This window comes from Ranitomeya imitator, chromosome 4, assembly GCF_032444005.1.
Source record: "Ranitomeya imitator isolate aRanImi1 chromosome 4, aRanImi1.pri, whole genome shotgun sequence".
NCBI classification, from domain to species: domain Eukaryota; kingdom Metazoa; phylum Chordata; class Amphibia; order Anura; family Dendrobatidae; genus Ranitomeya; species Ranitomeya imitator.
The window spans coordinates 519,494,599-519,511,577 of record NC_091285.1 but is presented as its reverse complement, the minus strand read 5'-3'; the positions used below and the strand labels follow the sequence as shown (position 1 = coordinate 519,511,577).

The 16,979-nt window shown below is 41.4% G+C and overlaps 1 protein-coding gene across 1 annotated transcript in view; it reads right to left on the bottom strand.

The window, feature by feature from the left end:
• TMC3 (transmembrane channel like 3) overlaps positions 1–16,979 on the bottom strand; it is a 131,904-nt gene that overhangs the window by 91,202 nt on the left and 23,723 nt on the right. The window contains exons 4-5 of the mRNA XM_069762130.1: positions 867–948; positions 426–532 (exon numbers count right to left, since the gene is read on the bottom strand). Of these exons, the coding sequence (XP_069618231.1) occupies positions 426–532; positions 867–948 (189 nt within the window). The remainder of the gene's footprint in view (positions 1–425; positions 533–866; positions 949–16,979) is intronic.

The following is a 16,979-nucleotide window of genomic DNA, read 5'->3' as shown; positions in this document are numbered from 1 at the left end:
TGTGGGGGCTCTGGCCTTTCACAAAATGTCGGCAAAGCCCCCACAGCACCGAACGCCCGCAGCACCGAATACCCACAGTGGCGTTCTGCACATCCGAACACCCGCAGCGGTGCGCCACATATCCGAACACCCCCGCATCTCAGCCTGTGGCCTGCAGCAACGCTCCACTCTTGCCTCCTCCAGCAGTGACCCTGGGACCCCGCTTCACCGCAGCCACCACCCCCGGTAAGCAATAATTAGCTTGGATTATAAGAAGCACCACCATTTTATTAAAAAAAAGTTTTTTTCCTATTTTTCTCCTCAAAATTTGCCGTGCGTCTTATAATCCGGAGCAAAATGCGGTATGTTCTTTTTTATTTTCCATAATAGTAAAACATCAAGCAATTATTATCTGTCATCAACAGTTTTTATCCATGTAGCCGTACCTCTGGTAACACTACAAAGGCTCCAGTCATAATTGTAAGGACAATGTTAATGCCAAATAACCATCGTAAAAAGATAAAATATGAGGCAACACCCGATCCAAAGTGACCTGAAACAGTAAAATAAAGTGTTATGTATCTACTGGATTATATTTTCACCTAGATATAATTTTGATCACATATGCTTGAGCCTGCAGGTAGCATTATAAGGCTTAGTATACTTATATGCTCTTGCGGCTATGTTGTAGTAACTTATCTACTGCAAGCAATTCTAGTGAACAGTCCTTAGTAAGGACTCCTTACTTATGGACCAATTTATGGTAAGTGCTTGGTAGATACCAAGCACTTACCATAAATTGGTCCATAAGTAAGGATGTTGCTTATTGTTAATTTTTTTTATGAACTATTAAAAGAAAAAGAAAAGTCACTATTTAACATACTTACTCTCAATCTTCTTTATTCTCATTTCCCAGGGAATAAAGAGGACGACAAAGTTATAAGACAGGCGACTAAATTTTTTCCAAAGCTGTAGCAAAAAATAATGAATATTTAATTACTTGAATCATGGTTATTACATTGCTTGAAAGCATTCTGTGTTAACAACTGAATTTCTACAGATTAAATTACTAGGTATAATTTATAGGCACTTTAGTTGTGTTGGTGAAGAAACAGGGACAATTAATATATAAGATGTTTATGCTGTTAGGTTGATTCTCGAGCCTTGTTAACTATCCAATTATAGCTGCAGATGACCTACTATGAGGGTAGGGTACCATGGTACAACTGCCATATGTAGCTGAAGACTATGCATTCAAACATGTGAACTGGTTTTTCTACCCCCAAGTGGTCATGGCTTGAATCTGTACAGAGTAACCACATTTTGAACACCAACAAAGAAAGAAAAATGGATAGATATATAGCGTGCAGCTAAGGCTGGTTTCACACTTGCGTTTTTGTCTGCTGCGTTTTTTTTCAAAAAAACGCATGCGTTTTTTTTCCCTATATTTAACATTGAAAACGCATGCGTTTTTTTGTGTATGCGTTTGGTCGCGTTTTGCAACGCATGCGTTTTTTTACTGCATGCGTTTTTTTTCTAAAATGATACTTGTAGTATTTTTAGAAGCGTTTTTTGGACCAAAAAAAACCGCATGCGTTTTCATGCGTTTTTTTTGTGTCAAAAAATGCATTGGAGTCAATGGGGACGCATGCGTTTTTTGGTGCATGCGTTTTTTGCGTTAAAAAACGCATGCTTTTTTTATTAAAAACACTGAAAACACACTAATATGCCACCACCCAACGTAAAGGTGATAAAGGGATCCTAACCCTACCCCTAACCCTAACCCTACCCCTAACCCTAACCCTACCCCTAACCCTAACCCTAAGGGATCCTAACCCTACCCCTAACCCTACCCCTAACCCTAACCCCTTTATGGTTAGGGGTAGGGTTAGGGTTAGGGGTAGGGTTAGGATCCCTTAGGGTTAGGGGTAGGGTTAGGGTTAGGGGTAGGGTTAGGGGTAGGGTTAGGATCCCTTAGGGTTAGGGGTAGGGTTAGGGTTAGGGGTAGGGTTAGGGTTAGGATCTCTTTAGGGTTAGGGTTATGATCCCTACCCCTAACCCTACCCCTACCCCTAACCCTAACTATTTCTGTTTATAGTGGGTTTTTTACTTTTTTTTAATGATTGGCAGCTGTCACACATTTCTCAGCATGCGTTTAAAAAATGCAAACGCATGAAAAAACGCATGTAAACGCGGTAAAACGCCGCGTTTTTTACACCACATGCAAAAACGCATGCGTCAAAAAAACGCAGCGTTTGCATGCGTTTACATGCATTTTTTCACCATGCGTTTTTTTGCGTTTTTTACCGCAAAAACGCACCCAAAAAAACGCAAATGTGAAACCAGCCTAAAGTAATAATTAGCTCACAGTATTAACATATGAAGAATCCATACAAGATAGGGGTTTATTGAATAAGTACAAAATATTTTATTTCTGATAATATATACATATATAAATTCATATAGACAAGGAGAGAGGTGGTGCAGAAAATGACAGCTAAAACACAGTGTGGATAGATGAAAATAGATGACCACACTAATGAGAAACACAATTGTCTGAGAACTACGCAACCATCCTCTGTGTCTAGTTACTGGCAAATATAACTTCTCCCCTATGCCTCAAAACTACTGGAACAACATGTCCATCTTAAGCTGTCCTTCCATCTCTCCTTCTGCTCCCTTTTTGACCACTTACAATCTGTCTTTCGACCGCATCATTCCACTGAAAGTGCCCTGATCAAAGGGCCTGCTAACTGCCAAATCTCAGCAACACTACTCTGTCTTCCTCCTCCTGTGCCTGTTCTCTGCCTTCAACACAGTAAACCATTCTATTTTACTACAGATTATCTCATCTCTCCGCATCACTGACTTGGCACTATCTTGGATCTCTTCACACCTAACAGACCAGACATTCAGCATCTCCTACTCACACAACACCTCCTCATCTCACCTCTTATCTATCGGTGTCCCCCAAAGTTCAGTTCTAGGATCCTTGCTCTTTTGCATCTACACCTTCAGCCTGGGACAGCTCATAGAGTCCCACAGTTTTCAATATCATCTCTATGCTGATGACTCACAAATATACCTCTCTGGACTCGATATCACATCCTTACTAACCAGAATCCCACAATGTCTGACTAGTATTTCATCTTTTGTCTCTGCTAGAATTCTAAAACTTAACATGGATAAAACAGAGTTCATCACCATTCCCCCATCTCACTCAACACCCCCAACAGACCTATCCATGAAAGTCAGTGGCTCCTCATTCTCCCTAGTCCCACAAGCTCGCTGACTCAGGATAATTCTTGACTCTGATATCTCCTTCAAACCATATATCCTAGTTCTTTGCAGTTCCTGCCAACTTCAACTAAAACTATTTCCTTACATTCCATATTCAAGAATCTGCAAAAACACTAGTACATGCCATCATCACCTCCTGTCTCAACTACTGCAACCATCTGCTTTGATGCCTCCCCTCTAACTTTCTCACCCCCCTCCAATCTATCCTAAACTCTGCTGCAGGACTAATCCAACTATTTCCCCTCTATTCCACAAGCCTCTCGTGTATCTCACAATCCCTTCATTGGCTTCCCATTGTCCAGAGACTCCAGTTCAAAATCCTAAGGAACCTGAAGACCTACCTCTTCCAACAAATGTACAACCTGCTGTAATCTTCGTTCCACCATACTGCTGTATGACCAGCTCTACCCTCACCTACTGTATCATACCTTGTAGACTGTGAGCCCTCATGGGCAGTGTCCTCTCCCTTGTACCAGTCGGTGACTCATATTGTTCAAGATTATTGTACTTGTTTTTATTATGGTGCTATAATAATAAATAACAATAATAAAATAGCTTGAACTGAAATTCTAAAATTAAAATTCTCAACAAATGCAGGTGAGAATTTTCTATCACAGAAATTAATTATGACTGCACATATACTCTCACACAATTAGAATATAGGAGATCACTGTTCCACCTGACTTTTTACTTATAGTACATTTGCTTACCCAGGAGAATAGAAAAGGAAGAATAATCAGTGTTCTCCCCAGCAAACAAAGATAGTACTGTCAGTAGCTGGTTATGTGACGTTTTGATGATATCTCATGAAATTTATAGCAGAGCTTAGAGGGATAAATGCAGGATGAGTATTAGGAATCAAAATAGAAGCCAAATAGAATAAAGTGGAGGTTGAATTACATGGAAGTAATGACCCCCATACACATTAGGCAAATGTTGGCCAATCTTGCCAATATCTATAGGTTGAGCTGACAGTCTAAAGTATATGGGCACCCAGCAAATAATTGTCAGTGAAGATAAGGAACAGATATGTCCAATTTTGGCCTGCTGTTCCTTTTGTTCTCTATAGATAAGCTGCTGCCATAGAAGTCTAGCAATGGCTCTCTCATAGAAAACACAGGTTTACTCAGCAGAGCAGGTGCTCCCGTGTATGAGAAAGTCGGATGAGATAGCTGCTGGTAGAATGATCTACAATAGCAATCTAATGTGTATGGGAGAATTAAAGGGAACCTGTCACCCCCAAAATCGATGGTGAGGTAAGCTCACCGTCATCAGGGGCTTATCTACAGCATTCTGTAATGCTGTAGATAAGCCACCGATGTTACCTGAAAGAGGAGAAAAAGAGGTTAGATTATACTCACCCAGGGGCGGTCCTGCTCCGATGGGTGTCTCAGGTCCGGAACAGCGCCTCCCAAATTCATTCCATAACGTCTTCTTCTGGTCTTCACGCCACGGCTCTGGCGCAGGTGTACTTTGTCTGCCCTGTTGCGGGCAGAGCAAAGTACTGCAGTGCGCAGGCGCCGGAAAGGTCAGAGAGACCCGGTGCCTGCGCATTGCAGTACTTTGCTCAGCCCTCAACAGGGCAGACAAAGTACGCCTGCATGTGCCGGAGCCTCAGCGTGAAAACCAGAAGAAGACATCATAGAATGAAGATAGGAGGCGCCGGAGCGGACCTGAGACACCCATTTGACCGGACCGCAGCAGGACCACCCCTGGGTGAGTATAATCTAACCTCTTTTTCTCCTTTTTCAGGTTACATCGGGGGCTTATCTACAGCATTACAGAATGCTGTAGATAAGCCCCTGATGACGGTGAGCTTAGCTCACCATCGATTTTGGGGGTGACAGGTTCCCTTTAAGCATGCTGTATGTAAAATAAGTAGAAGACTTTGATAATCAGGTGGGGGGTGAAGTTATAGCAAAAAAATGGCAGTGCTGTTTTAAGAAGAGAAAAAGCGGAAACCCAGCAAATTGTCTAATTAATATAAAAAATTACACGGGATATTCAACCAGGTAATATAAAAGGGTCAATAAATTGTATTATAGAGATTGACTAAGACGTGCTTTTACAAAAGTGTGTGTTTTTGTAGCAATTGTCTCATCTAAATGGATCTTTTGAAACCACAGAGAATTCTTGAGTAACTTGATAAGAAATTATTTTACATCATTGTCATCATACTGGACTATTAGCTGGTCATTAATTCACCAAAACGGTAAGAAACACTCATTTCAATTAAACAGTATAGACCTTGGGTTTTCTAACAAAACAAAAATTAACCTTTGTGCCTGTAGCCAATTGTATACATGACTTGTTAATACAAGTACACAATAAGAAAAATGGTCTACTTGTTCTTTCAAGAAGCTTGATGAATTGTCTGCATTATGGCCAAAAAGCCTAAATCCAGCTGATCAATACTTAATTAGCCATAATTGTTGTGAATAACCTCTTATTGTAATAACAAAGCCTTTTTGATATAGGCATGAAAGAACAGTATTTAATAGTATTCTTAGTATTTAATGGGTTAGTGGCAAGATTGTAAATTGCTGGGAGAACAGTCCTTGGCTTTCTCTGGCATCCCATTCAAGATGTATTCATGATAACTGGAAGTATAATTAGTGGGTCCTCTAGTGATCAGTAAGTTATCTCCTATCCCAAGGGAATAGCCTTTTAAGCTTATGTGTATTGTGATATTTCACATTAATATGTCACCCATTATTATGGAATAATATGCAATATTTCATGGATTCTCCACTGAGAACCTCAGCTGTATATGTAAACATAGGTTAATATGAATGCTCAATATAGGGTCCATTCTTAAAATATAGGAGTTTTTATCTAATTGGACAGTCATATGATAGCACATATTTTGTGTATATCATTGTGCATATTTATCTACCAAATTGTGCACTGCTTGTTAGAAAGGTTCAAAATAAGTGTAGCAGCACAGCAATATACTACGCAGCAAATCTGAGCTTTTGGGATCTGGTTTGTGAGCAAGCAAGTAGTGATGAGCGAGTATACACATTACTCAGGTTTCCCCGAGAATGCTCGGGTGGTCTCAGAGTATTTTGGCGTGCTCAGAGATTTAGTCTTCGTAGCGGCAGCTGCATGATTTAAGGCTGCTAGCCAGCTTGATTACATGTGGGGATTCCCTAACAAACAGGCAACCCCCACATGTACTCAGGCTGTCTAGCAGTCGCAAATCATCATCAAAACTAAATCTCAGAGCACGCCAAAGTACTCAGACCACCCGAGCATTCTTGGGGAAACCCAAGTAACGAGTATACTCGCTCATCACTACAAGCAAGTAATACCTCTCACCACTCCAAACTCCATGATATAATTATTGTCTGTTTGTAGGGAAACTTGCTGAGGACTATACATATGACTACCAAATGGGGAAGGTGACTGACTAGTGACTTTATTTACAGCTTCAGTGGAGGAAGAGATTGATTGGAAACTTAATGAAGACTATAATTACAGATAACGGAGGATGAAAGAAATAAATGAAGGTGAAGTGGAGTAAGATGTTGTGGAATTTAGAGCCCAGGCAAAGAATTTTGGGAGTGGCAGGTAGAAAGCAAAGAAGTGGGTCATGAGACACTTCGCAGCTACCTACACATAACAGAACAAATTAAGGCTACGGTCAGATGAGCGTAGATTTTCTTATGCAAGAGACTGATTATATAAATGTCACTCAGATCAAACTCCGATCACTCAGGTGAGGAAACGATGGAAAACTAAATTTCTCCATCTTCTCCATTGTGTAAGGGCACAGAAATCGGATTGTCATCTGAATGCAGTCCGATGTTTTCCATACACCCATAGACGTGTATGGTTGAGTGCAATTCTATTCTCCTGCGATTTTCTTCTCATGCTGACTCAGCATGAGAAAATACAGTATATGATCAGCACTGCCCCATAGACTAACATTGGTCTAAGTGCTATCTGATAAAACAGCAGATATATACGCTCAAGTAAGGGAGCCCTAAAAGTTCTTTGAGGTGGACCGGTTAATCTGCAAATGGTATATATTGCACATAGAAATGGCTGTATTATTTGACAGTAGAATTATGGCTGTCCAGCATTTACACTGTGGGCAGAATTATTAGGCCAGTTGTATTTTGATCACATGATACTTTTTATACATGTTGTCCTACTCCAAGCTGTTCAGGCTTGAGAGCCAACTACCAATTAAGTAAATCACGTGATGGGCATCTCTGTATTGAGGAGGGGTGTTGTCTAATGGCATCAAAACCCCATATAAGGTGTGCTTAATTATTAGGCAACTTCCTTTCCTTTGGCAAAATGGGTCAGAAGAGAGATTTGATGGGCTCTGAAACGTCCAAAATTGTGAGATGTCTTGCAGAGGGATGCAGCAGTCTTGAAATTGCCAAACGTTTGAAGCGTGATCACCGAACAATCAAGCATTTCATGGCAAATAGCCAACAGGGTCACAAGAAGCGTGCTGGGCAAAAAGGCGCAAAATAACTGCCTATGAATTGAGGAAAATCAAGTGTGAAGCTGCCAAGATGCCATTTGTCACCAGTTTTGCAATATTTCAGAGCTGCAACGTTACTGGAGTAACAAAAAGCACAAGGTGTGCAATACTCAGGGACATGGCCAAGGTAAGGAAGGCTGAAAAACGACCACCTTTGACCAAGAAACATAAAATAAAATGTCAATACTGGGCCAAGAAATATCTTAAGACTGACTTTTCAAAGGTTTTATGGACTGATGAGAGTGACTCTTGATGGGCCAATGGATGGGCCAGAGGCTGGATCAGTAAATGGCACAGAGCTCCACTCCGATGCAGACGCCAGCAAGGTGGAGGTGGGGTACTGGTATGGGCTGGTATCATCAAAGATGAACTTGTGGGACATTTTTGGGTTGAGGATGGAGTGAAGCTCAACTCCCAGACCTACTGCCAGTTTCTGGAAGACAACTTCTTCAAGCAGTGGTACAGGAAGAAGTCGGTATCGTTCAAGAAAAACATGATTTTCATGCAGGACAATGCTCCATCACATGCCTCCAACTACTCCTACTCTCTTCAAAGAAGAAAAAATAATGACATAGTCCCCTTGTTCACCTGATCTGAACCCCATAGAGAACCTGTGGTCCCTCATAAAATGTGAGATCTACAGGGAGGGAAAACAGTACACCTCTCGGAACAGTGTCTGGGAGGCTGTGGTGGCTGCTGAACGCAATGTTGATCGTAAACAGATCAAGCAACTGACAGAATCTATGGATGGAAGGCTGTTGAGTGTCATCATATAGAAAGGTGGCTATATTGGCCACTAATTATTTGGGGTTTTGTTTTTGCATGTTAGAAATGTTTATTTCTAAATTTTATGCAGTTATATTGGATTACCTGGTGAAAATAAACAAGTGAGATGGGAATATATTTGGTTTTTATTAAGTTGCCTAATAATTCTGCACAGTAATAGTTACCTGCTCAGATATCCTCCTAAGATAGCCAAAAAAAAAAAACACACTCCAACTTCCAAAAATATTAAGCTTTGATATTTATGAGTCTTTTGGGTTGATTGAGAACATAGTTGTTGATCAATAATAAAAATAATCCTCTAAAATACAACTTGCCTAATAATTCTGCACACAGTGTTCATTGTATTTAGGCTGCTTATTCATCTTTATGTCATTAGGCCTTTGCTCATATGCATATTAACTGCGCAAAATGCATTTTCCAGAAGCATTTAGCAAACACACAAACTACAGCATTCTCTCCTCACACAGCAGACTTGGGAATTTCAAAGAATAACTGCTCCATAAATCAATATGGGAAAGTTAATTAATTTTTACAGAGCTATTTCACATTTTATTGCGTGACTGAAGTATTTTAATTAAAGAAAGAATTAACGGAGGCCACTAACGGCTTTAGAGTCTGCTGGACTGGCTTCTTTAATTTGAGCTCCTTCGTTTATTTGTACTAAGGAGCAGTCAGTTGGGTAAATTGATGAGATATAAATTACACATTGTTGTCAGAGTAAAGTGCCTGGACCAGCGCTGATAAAGCTGGGCCAACTCCATATTCTGCTATCACTGATAATGGAAAGCCGTGGAGTGTACAGAGGTTAGAATCTGTATAATGTAAGGCGCATGCTTCATAATATCAAGTGTTAGGCACCCTACATGATCTTCATGTAAAAGATGACTATTATTACACTGTAAATACCCAGACCTATGCTGCACAGAGATAATCAAATCACTGCCATAAACCGATTGATGAGAGGCACAGAAATAATATTTACATTCTCTCACCAGGATTCGATCATTATTTATGGTTTTTATTAACTTTACAAGGCAATGCCATTGTCGCATGCAGGGAAGCCCAGTACCCCACTCTCTTGGTGACCCCCCAGCTTCTACAGCAGGAGCTACACTGATAATAGCATTAAAAATTAAAACAAATTAACAACACACATATTTGGTATCACTGCATTCGTAAAAGTTGTATCCATCAAAATATAAAGTAAATTAAACAGCTTAATGATAAAAAAAATAAAACTCCAGAATTACGGTTTTCGCTGCCGTAACATTGCAATAAAATGTAATAAGAGGCGATCGAAACATTGTATCTGCTCAGAAATCGTATTAGTAAAAATGTCATCTCAAAAAAATTAACCCTCAAACAGCCCCAGTTGCTGAAAAATGGAACTGCTAGGGGTCTCGGAAGATGGTGACAAAACAACATTTTTTTAATAAATTTCAGAGTTTTTTTTCCACCTCTTAAATGAAAAAACAATTTTTCATGTTTGGTATCTGCATACCCGTACTGACCAGGAGAATTATATTCCCAGGTAAGTTTTTATAAGTTTTATAGAGGATATAGCAAGAAGATGATACGGAGGGGTTACAATAGAGCAAAACGGACGCCTAGAAATGAACTGCTATATGGAAATCATATGAAATCGAAAAATGAGGATGATAAACAGGTAAAATTTATATCAACCTATAATTCCCAATGGCAACCATTGGTTGGAATCATCCAAAAACATTGGGAGGTTCTTTTATCTGATTCTATTTTGAAACAGGTTTTGCCTGTGACTCCTCAATGTGTGGCCAGACGTTCCACTAACCTCAAGGACCTTTTGGTCCACAGTCATTATGATCCTTAAAAAAGTAGTACATCTCGTCCTTTGGTAAAGGGGTTTTTCCCGTGCGGTCTGTGCAAGGCGTGTGCCAACTTGATAAAAGGGAAAACCTTTAAAAACTTTGATGGGTCAAGAGTGTATGAGATCCGTAAACATTTGACATGCGTCTCGAGGGCGGTTATATACCATGCTGAGTGTCCCTGTGGTAAGGTCTATATAGGCCTTACCACACGGGAACTCAAAATCCGCGTTAGAGAGCACATTTTGGACATTGAAAAGGCTAAAAATGTAACTGATGATACAACATTAAAAACATTAGCTCGTCATTTTAAGAAATACCATGATTGTATTCCTCGTGGTCTCAGGATCAAGGCCATAGATCAAGTGGATCTTGGTTCACGGGGTGGCGACGTAGGCAAAAATTTGGCTAGACTTGAATGCCGTTGGATATACCGTCTGAGGACAATTAGACCATTTGGTCTCAATGAGACAATGGGATTTTCAGCATTCTTATAAATAACAGGTGCTTCTTTTTATGGGGTGGGAGGTGTCCGGTTGTATTTTATATTTGTGTTTTTATGTTGATTTTAACATTTGTTTTTTCATTCTAGTATTCCTTACATATGGTGGGAGAGGTTGTTGTCAATACCATCGTTGCTACGGAAGGATTTGAATTTTCTGGAGATGGACATGTTTTGGACAGAATTATTTATATTATTGTAATGTCATAAATTTTTGGACGCTGTATTTATACTATGTTTTGTATATGTATATTGTTGTTATGTAATTTATAATGTATATTTGCATTTTGTATTCACTGTTATGTAGGTCTGAATAGGTATTCTTGCGAGGAATAATCCATACCCACAATTATGTGGGAAATGTGTTTTTTAACATAAAATATTTAAAATATTATTGTGATAAAATATGGTGTTCACTATTATGTAGGACTGATTAGGTGTTCTTGCGATGAATAATCCATACTCACTACTATGTGGATATGTGGTATTTAACATAAAATATTATTGTGATAAAATATGGTATTCACTACGGAGGGGGTAGTATATATACAGATATTATGGTCATTAGGTGTCTGTGTTAGCGTATTTATAGGGTTTATTGATTATTATTATTTATTTTTGTTATTTTTTATTATTTTATTTTATTTATTTATTTTTTTTTTTCATCTTATATGTGTGGGTAAATTTGTATCACTTTTCTATACTCATTTAATATATTTTATGAGGTAGAATATATAGATATATATGTTTTTGTGGTCATTCTGTTCAGTGACCATTCACTTTTATGCGATATTCGCATTTATTATGGACACTTTATATTTATTTCAATAAACATCACGTGCACTTCCATATATCATTAGGCCTTTTTCTTCTTTTTCTTCACTGGGTGTATTTTTTAGAATAAGCACTTTACTTGTGTCTGTCCAGGCATTCTTCTATCCTCCGTATGTGATATAGACTTAGTAAGTGCTGTCAGCGAGCCTTTGCGCATGCGCTAGTTCCCAGACCTCCCGGATCTTCGCTGGGCGTTCTTCTTTTGACACGCAGGCTTTGTGCTTGCGTGCCATTGAGCGTTGCCAGGGAAGTGTCCATTAAAGGGGGCGGGCATAGGCGCAATGCGCGCACTACGGCTGCGCTGGACTCTACCCGCCTAGTATCTCCCGATTGGTGGAGCATTACATTTAAGCCCGGCTACCGCTCACCCTGACACGCCCCCCGAAGAAGCAGGTGGCGAAACGTACGTCGGGGTGAGTGGACGCCAAACGGGTGTATAGATGAGATGCGGTAAGCACTATTTACTTCTAATTGTTAGGCTGGCTTACATGACTTTACTATATCTAGAGTGTAGCTTTGTGGGCACACATTAGGCTTAGGAATTTTCCTTGCTACCCCCTTCATGGCTGAGTAAATTTGTATTGATACTTTGTTATGTATTAGGACATGGGCGGTATTGATTGAAATCCTGGCATTTCATTCATGTTGGAATACTATAGATACTCTGTGCCAGAGTTTATGTCATGAGATATGATTCCTGCTAGCTTATAATACCGGTTCATATCTTTTCACCGGTTTTTCCTGTTCGGTTTCCACTATACGGTGTTTTTGCTTTTTTAATATTGTTTTTAATGTGGCTTAATAAAAGTTGTATTTTATTTGCATCATTTGTGGGATCTCTTCATGTTTCCATTTAAGATTATTTAATATGGAAGTTTTGGTGTATATTATGATTGGAAGTGCCCTTGTTTCTATATGGGACGTCTTTTTGATGTAGTTCATATTACCCAGCCACGTAGAATATTGCCCAGCCACGTAGTATATTGCCCAGCCACGTAGTATATTGCCCAGCCACGTAGTATATTGCCCAGCCACGTAGTATATTGCCCAGTCACGTAGTATATTGGCCAGCCACATAGTATATTGCCCAGCCACATAGTATATTGCCCAGCCACGTAGTATATTGCCCAGCCACGTAGTATATTGCCAGCCATGTGGAATATTGCCCAGCCATGTGGAATATTGCCCAGCCACGTAGTATATTGCCCAGCCACGTAGTATATTGCCCAGCGATGTAGTATATTGCCCAGTCATGTAGTATATTGCCCACTCACGTAGTATATTGCACAGCCACGTAGTATATTGCCCAGTGACGTAGTATATTGCCCAGTCACGTGGTATATTGCACAGCCACGTAATATACAGCACAGAATTGTATTCCATCCTGATTAAAATTACAGCATGTCATATTATTACTTATATTTCATAGAAAAACCTGACACGTTGCTGGCGTGTAGCTGCCCTCAGCAGGGAACATGATTATGAACTTGGTAAGCCCTGTTTTTTTCATGTTTTTTCATATATGGTAAATTATTAAAAGACCACATTGAGATTTTGGGAATTATATTAAATAAAATGTTAAACTCTGATATAGGTAAATAAAAAGATTAAGAGAGTAATTGATCAAAACGATTACATAGTTACATATAATTATTGGCTTTTGGAAAAAAATAAATCTTGAATGTATTTTTGTATCTTCTTTAGTACAATTTATATACTAAGCAAAACTACAAATGGATCAGCTGAACATCAATTAATATATACCATTTTTCAGTTGTATTTCTGTGAATCGCAACAGATGCAGCAGGAAATGGGTCCTTCCAAATGAAACTTTTCATTAACAAAAATTAGCATGCTGCAAGGACCAGACTCATGTGCCTATAATTAAGAGCTGTGACAGCTGCATTGGTAATTGATTAATAAAAATGTTCTTAGTCATCGATTAGAATCATGTAATTATCTCACTTAACTATATACTGCCATTTTACTCAGGTGCAGTGGCAATGATAACTTTGCTATTAATACTACATCAATCCCAAAGGGCCTCCTGTTGTAGAGTTCTTTCCTCCATGTGTAGACAGGGTACTCTTGGAGCATTAATCATGGAGTATTCTCTATACAGTTGTGCTCAAACCTTTGCATACCCTGGCAGAATTTTTGCTTTCTAGTAAAAGCCGGAGCAAGCTGCCCCCTCCCCCCTGCGGCATTGGCAGAGGCCGACATGACAATGGGTTGGAGGGGGTGAGACAGGGTTAATGGGGTGGGGATATGCAAAAAGGGGTTTTTATAGGGGTGGGTAGAGGTGAGGCACCTCAGTTTCCTGCTCCTGGAAGGCGAACAGCAGTCCCTTGGTCACCCCTCTGCGCTTACCATGGCGTTGGTAGCGCAGATCCTGCAAGATCTCCGGTCAGCAGCAGAGTTGCAGCCACCTGGCTCACTGCAGAGGCAGGTGGTTGCAATTATCGGTGGGGGAGCGGGGTCATTGGTAGCAGAATCCCCACGGGAGCGGCGTCCCCATTGGGTGAGACCTCCGGAATGGCTCTGTCCCGTCGCAGCTCCCCGGACCCAGAGCAGGTGAAGGAGCCCCTCCGGAGACCCTCCAGGTAAGGCGCCGGTCCATCAGCGTTCTAGTAGGCCCTGGTCTGGGAGGAATCAGAGGGCCAGGCCGGGTCCAGTGGCGGTTAGCAGACCTCTGCCTCAGCCTATGTTGGGGCGGAGCCTGCATGCTCCAAGAGACATGGAAGCAGTGACGTCATGGTGGGTCGTCATGGCAATGACCCAGTCAGGCGACCCATTTCTCCTCCTGCACCAGACTACAGGATTCTCCAAGACATCCAGCCTGCGGGAGGTACCCCTATACAACCAGGGCTGCTGTCCATGTTATTAACCCTGGGCGGTCATGCTGCAGCAACAGGCTCTTTATTGGATGCCTCACAGGTTCTGTGTCCAGTGGGTGGATCTAACAGTGGGTTAGTGTCTGGGGGTCACCCTCTCAGGTGCAGCCTGCTGGTCCAAGCGGGTTCTATGGAGCGGTCCCATCCAGAGTTGTGCGGCCTGCCAGGGTTTTGACATCAGTATTTTCAGGATCTTCAGGGTTCCGACCTCAGGCACCTGAGAGTCCATCGGACAGGAATGGCGGAGCAAACGGTCATCTGGATGTGGGATCTACGGCTGGGCGGATCACAGCTCCCTCGCAGCCCAGTGAGTATTGTTCTATGTCTTGTCTGTTTCCTCCACTGTTAATGTCTCCAGTGATGGGGAGTACTCAGGTAGTCAGGTAAGTAGTTTCCGCTCAGAGGGTAGATGTTCAGTCAGATCCTGTGGGGGTGGGGTTAGAGAGATTTTGGGTAATGTGAGGGATCTGCTGACACATTTGGAAGGCAGTAGATTGACTCCGGGGCATGGGCTCGCAGTCTTTGGGGCATAGTTTTTCGGGTACAGGTTCGGTCGTGCCTAGCCGAATTTCTGATCCAGTGTCAGTGTCTGTGCAGACCGAATAGAAGGAGTGTAGGATTCATTTAGATGATAGGGCACATGGGGAGGTTTACGCTTGTTTTGAGGGTCTGCTTGAGGCTCATTTTAAGAAGGAAGTACGGGAAAAAAAGGATGAATATGCAGAGATTTTTCCCTGCTTCCTTTTGAGAAGTTTAACTTAGATAAGGGTAAAAAGGATAATAGTAAGAGAAGAGAAATGGAGGTGGTGCTTGATCCCTCAGACATTTGTCAATTGGCTCCAGGCATTTGCTTTTTTGGCAAGTGTTAGGGGAAAAGGCACCGGAGAATTCCTCTCCTCTCTTCTGTTTCATGGACTCCATTGGAGAGGAACATAGGGTATATGGGGGTCAAGCTTGGCTCCGTTATGGCAAGCAGTTTCGGAAGAGGAAAGCTATTCGTCCAGCTATTCGGTGGGATCAGAAGGATATAGGTTTGTGGTTGTGGGTTATGGAGCCGACTAGATTTGCCCATTTCTTTCAAAGGGAGCCAGGGTTGCCGGTCAGTACACGACCCAGGGGAGTACTCAAGGGGCTGGAGGGCAGTCAGGAGTTCAGAAGCCCGGATTATGCTGGCAATTTAATGAAAGCCAGTGTAAATTTGGAACGAGCTGCAAGTTCAAGTATCTCTGCTCGCACTGCAGTGGTTCCCCCCACAGCGCAACCAAGTGCTTTAGAAAAAAAACAAGGCAAAACCGGGAAATAATAATACCCAAGAGGTAGATGCCAGTGAAGCTGGCTACGATGGTCCCTTATTTAAGTAGGTTTATGGATAAGGGTAAGGCAGAGCTATTGAGGTTAGGTTTTAGGGATGGTTTCAAAATTCCTGTTCTGCCTTTTGCGATACCCCTGGTGCTTAAGAATCATTGGTCAGCGGAGCAGTATGCAAAGGTGGCAGTGGAGAAGTTGGGCAAGGAGGTTGCTTTGGGCCAGATGTCCGGACCATTTAGTGTTCCTCTGTTTGATGATTTGGTTGGTAAACCCATAGGAGTTGTTCCTAAGAAGGAGCCGAATAAATTTTGGCTTATTCATCATTTGTCCTATCCTCGTGGGAGGTTGGTGAATGATGGGATTGTTTATACATCATTTGATGAAGCGGCACGTTGGGTTCGGAGTTGTGGGAGTGGGGCACTTTTGGCAAAAACGGACATTGAATCGACTGTTAGATTATTACCTGTTCATCCTGAGAGCATTAGGTTGTTGAGTTGTTATTGGGGAGGGGAGTTTTTTGTTGATAGATGTTTACCAATAGGTTGCTCTCTATCTTGTGCATTCTTTGAGGCATTCAGTTCTTTTCTGGAGTGGATTGTGTGTGATGTATCTGTCTGTGTGATTGTCTGTCGCTGATACATTATTTGGATGATTTTTTGTGTATCCTGGTCATTCCGGCTGCTGTGAAACCATTTTGAGGGCAGTTGAGTGGGTGGCGGAGCATTTCGGGGTACCGCTAGCTCTAGGAAAAACGGAAGGGCCTTGCACAAGCCTTTCCTTTTTGGGCATCGTGATTGACTCGGTTAATTGGGAGTTCAGATTGCCGGAGTAGAAGGTTGTAGCTTTGTGAGAAGAGGTGGTTCGGGAATGGTGGCTTAAGAAGTTGTCCTTGCGGGAAGTTCAGTCGATTCTTGGAAAGCTGAATTTTGATTGCCGCATTATCCCAAGGGGGAGAGATTTTCTGGTTGAATAGCTAGTGCCACTGCGGAAGTTCAAGCGCTGCATTATTTCGCTTGGCTATCTAGGGAACA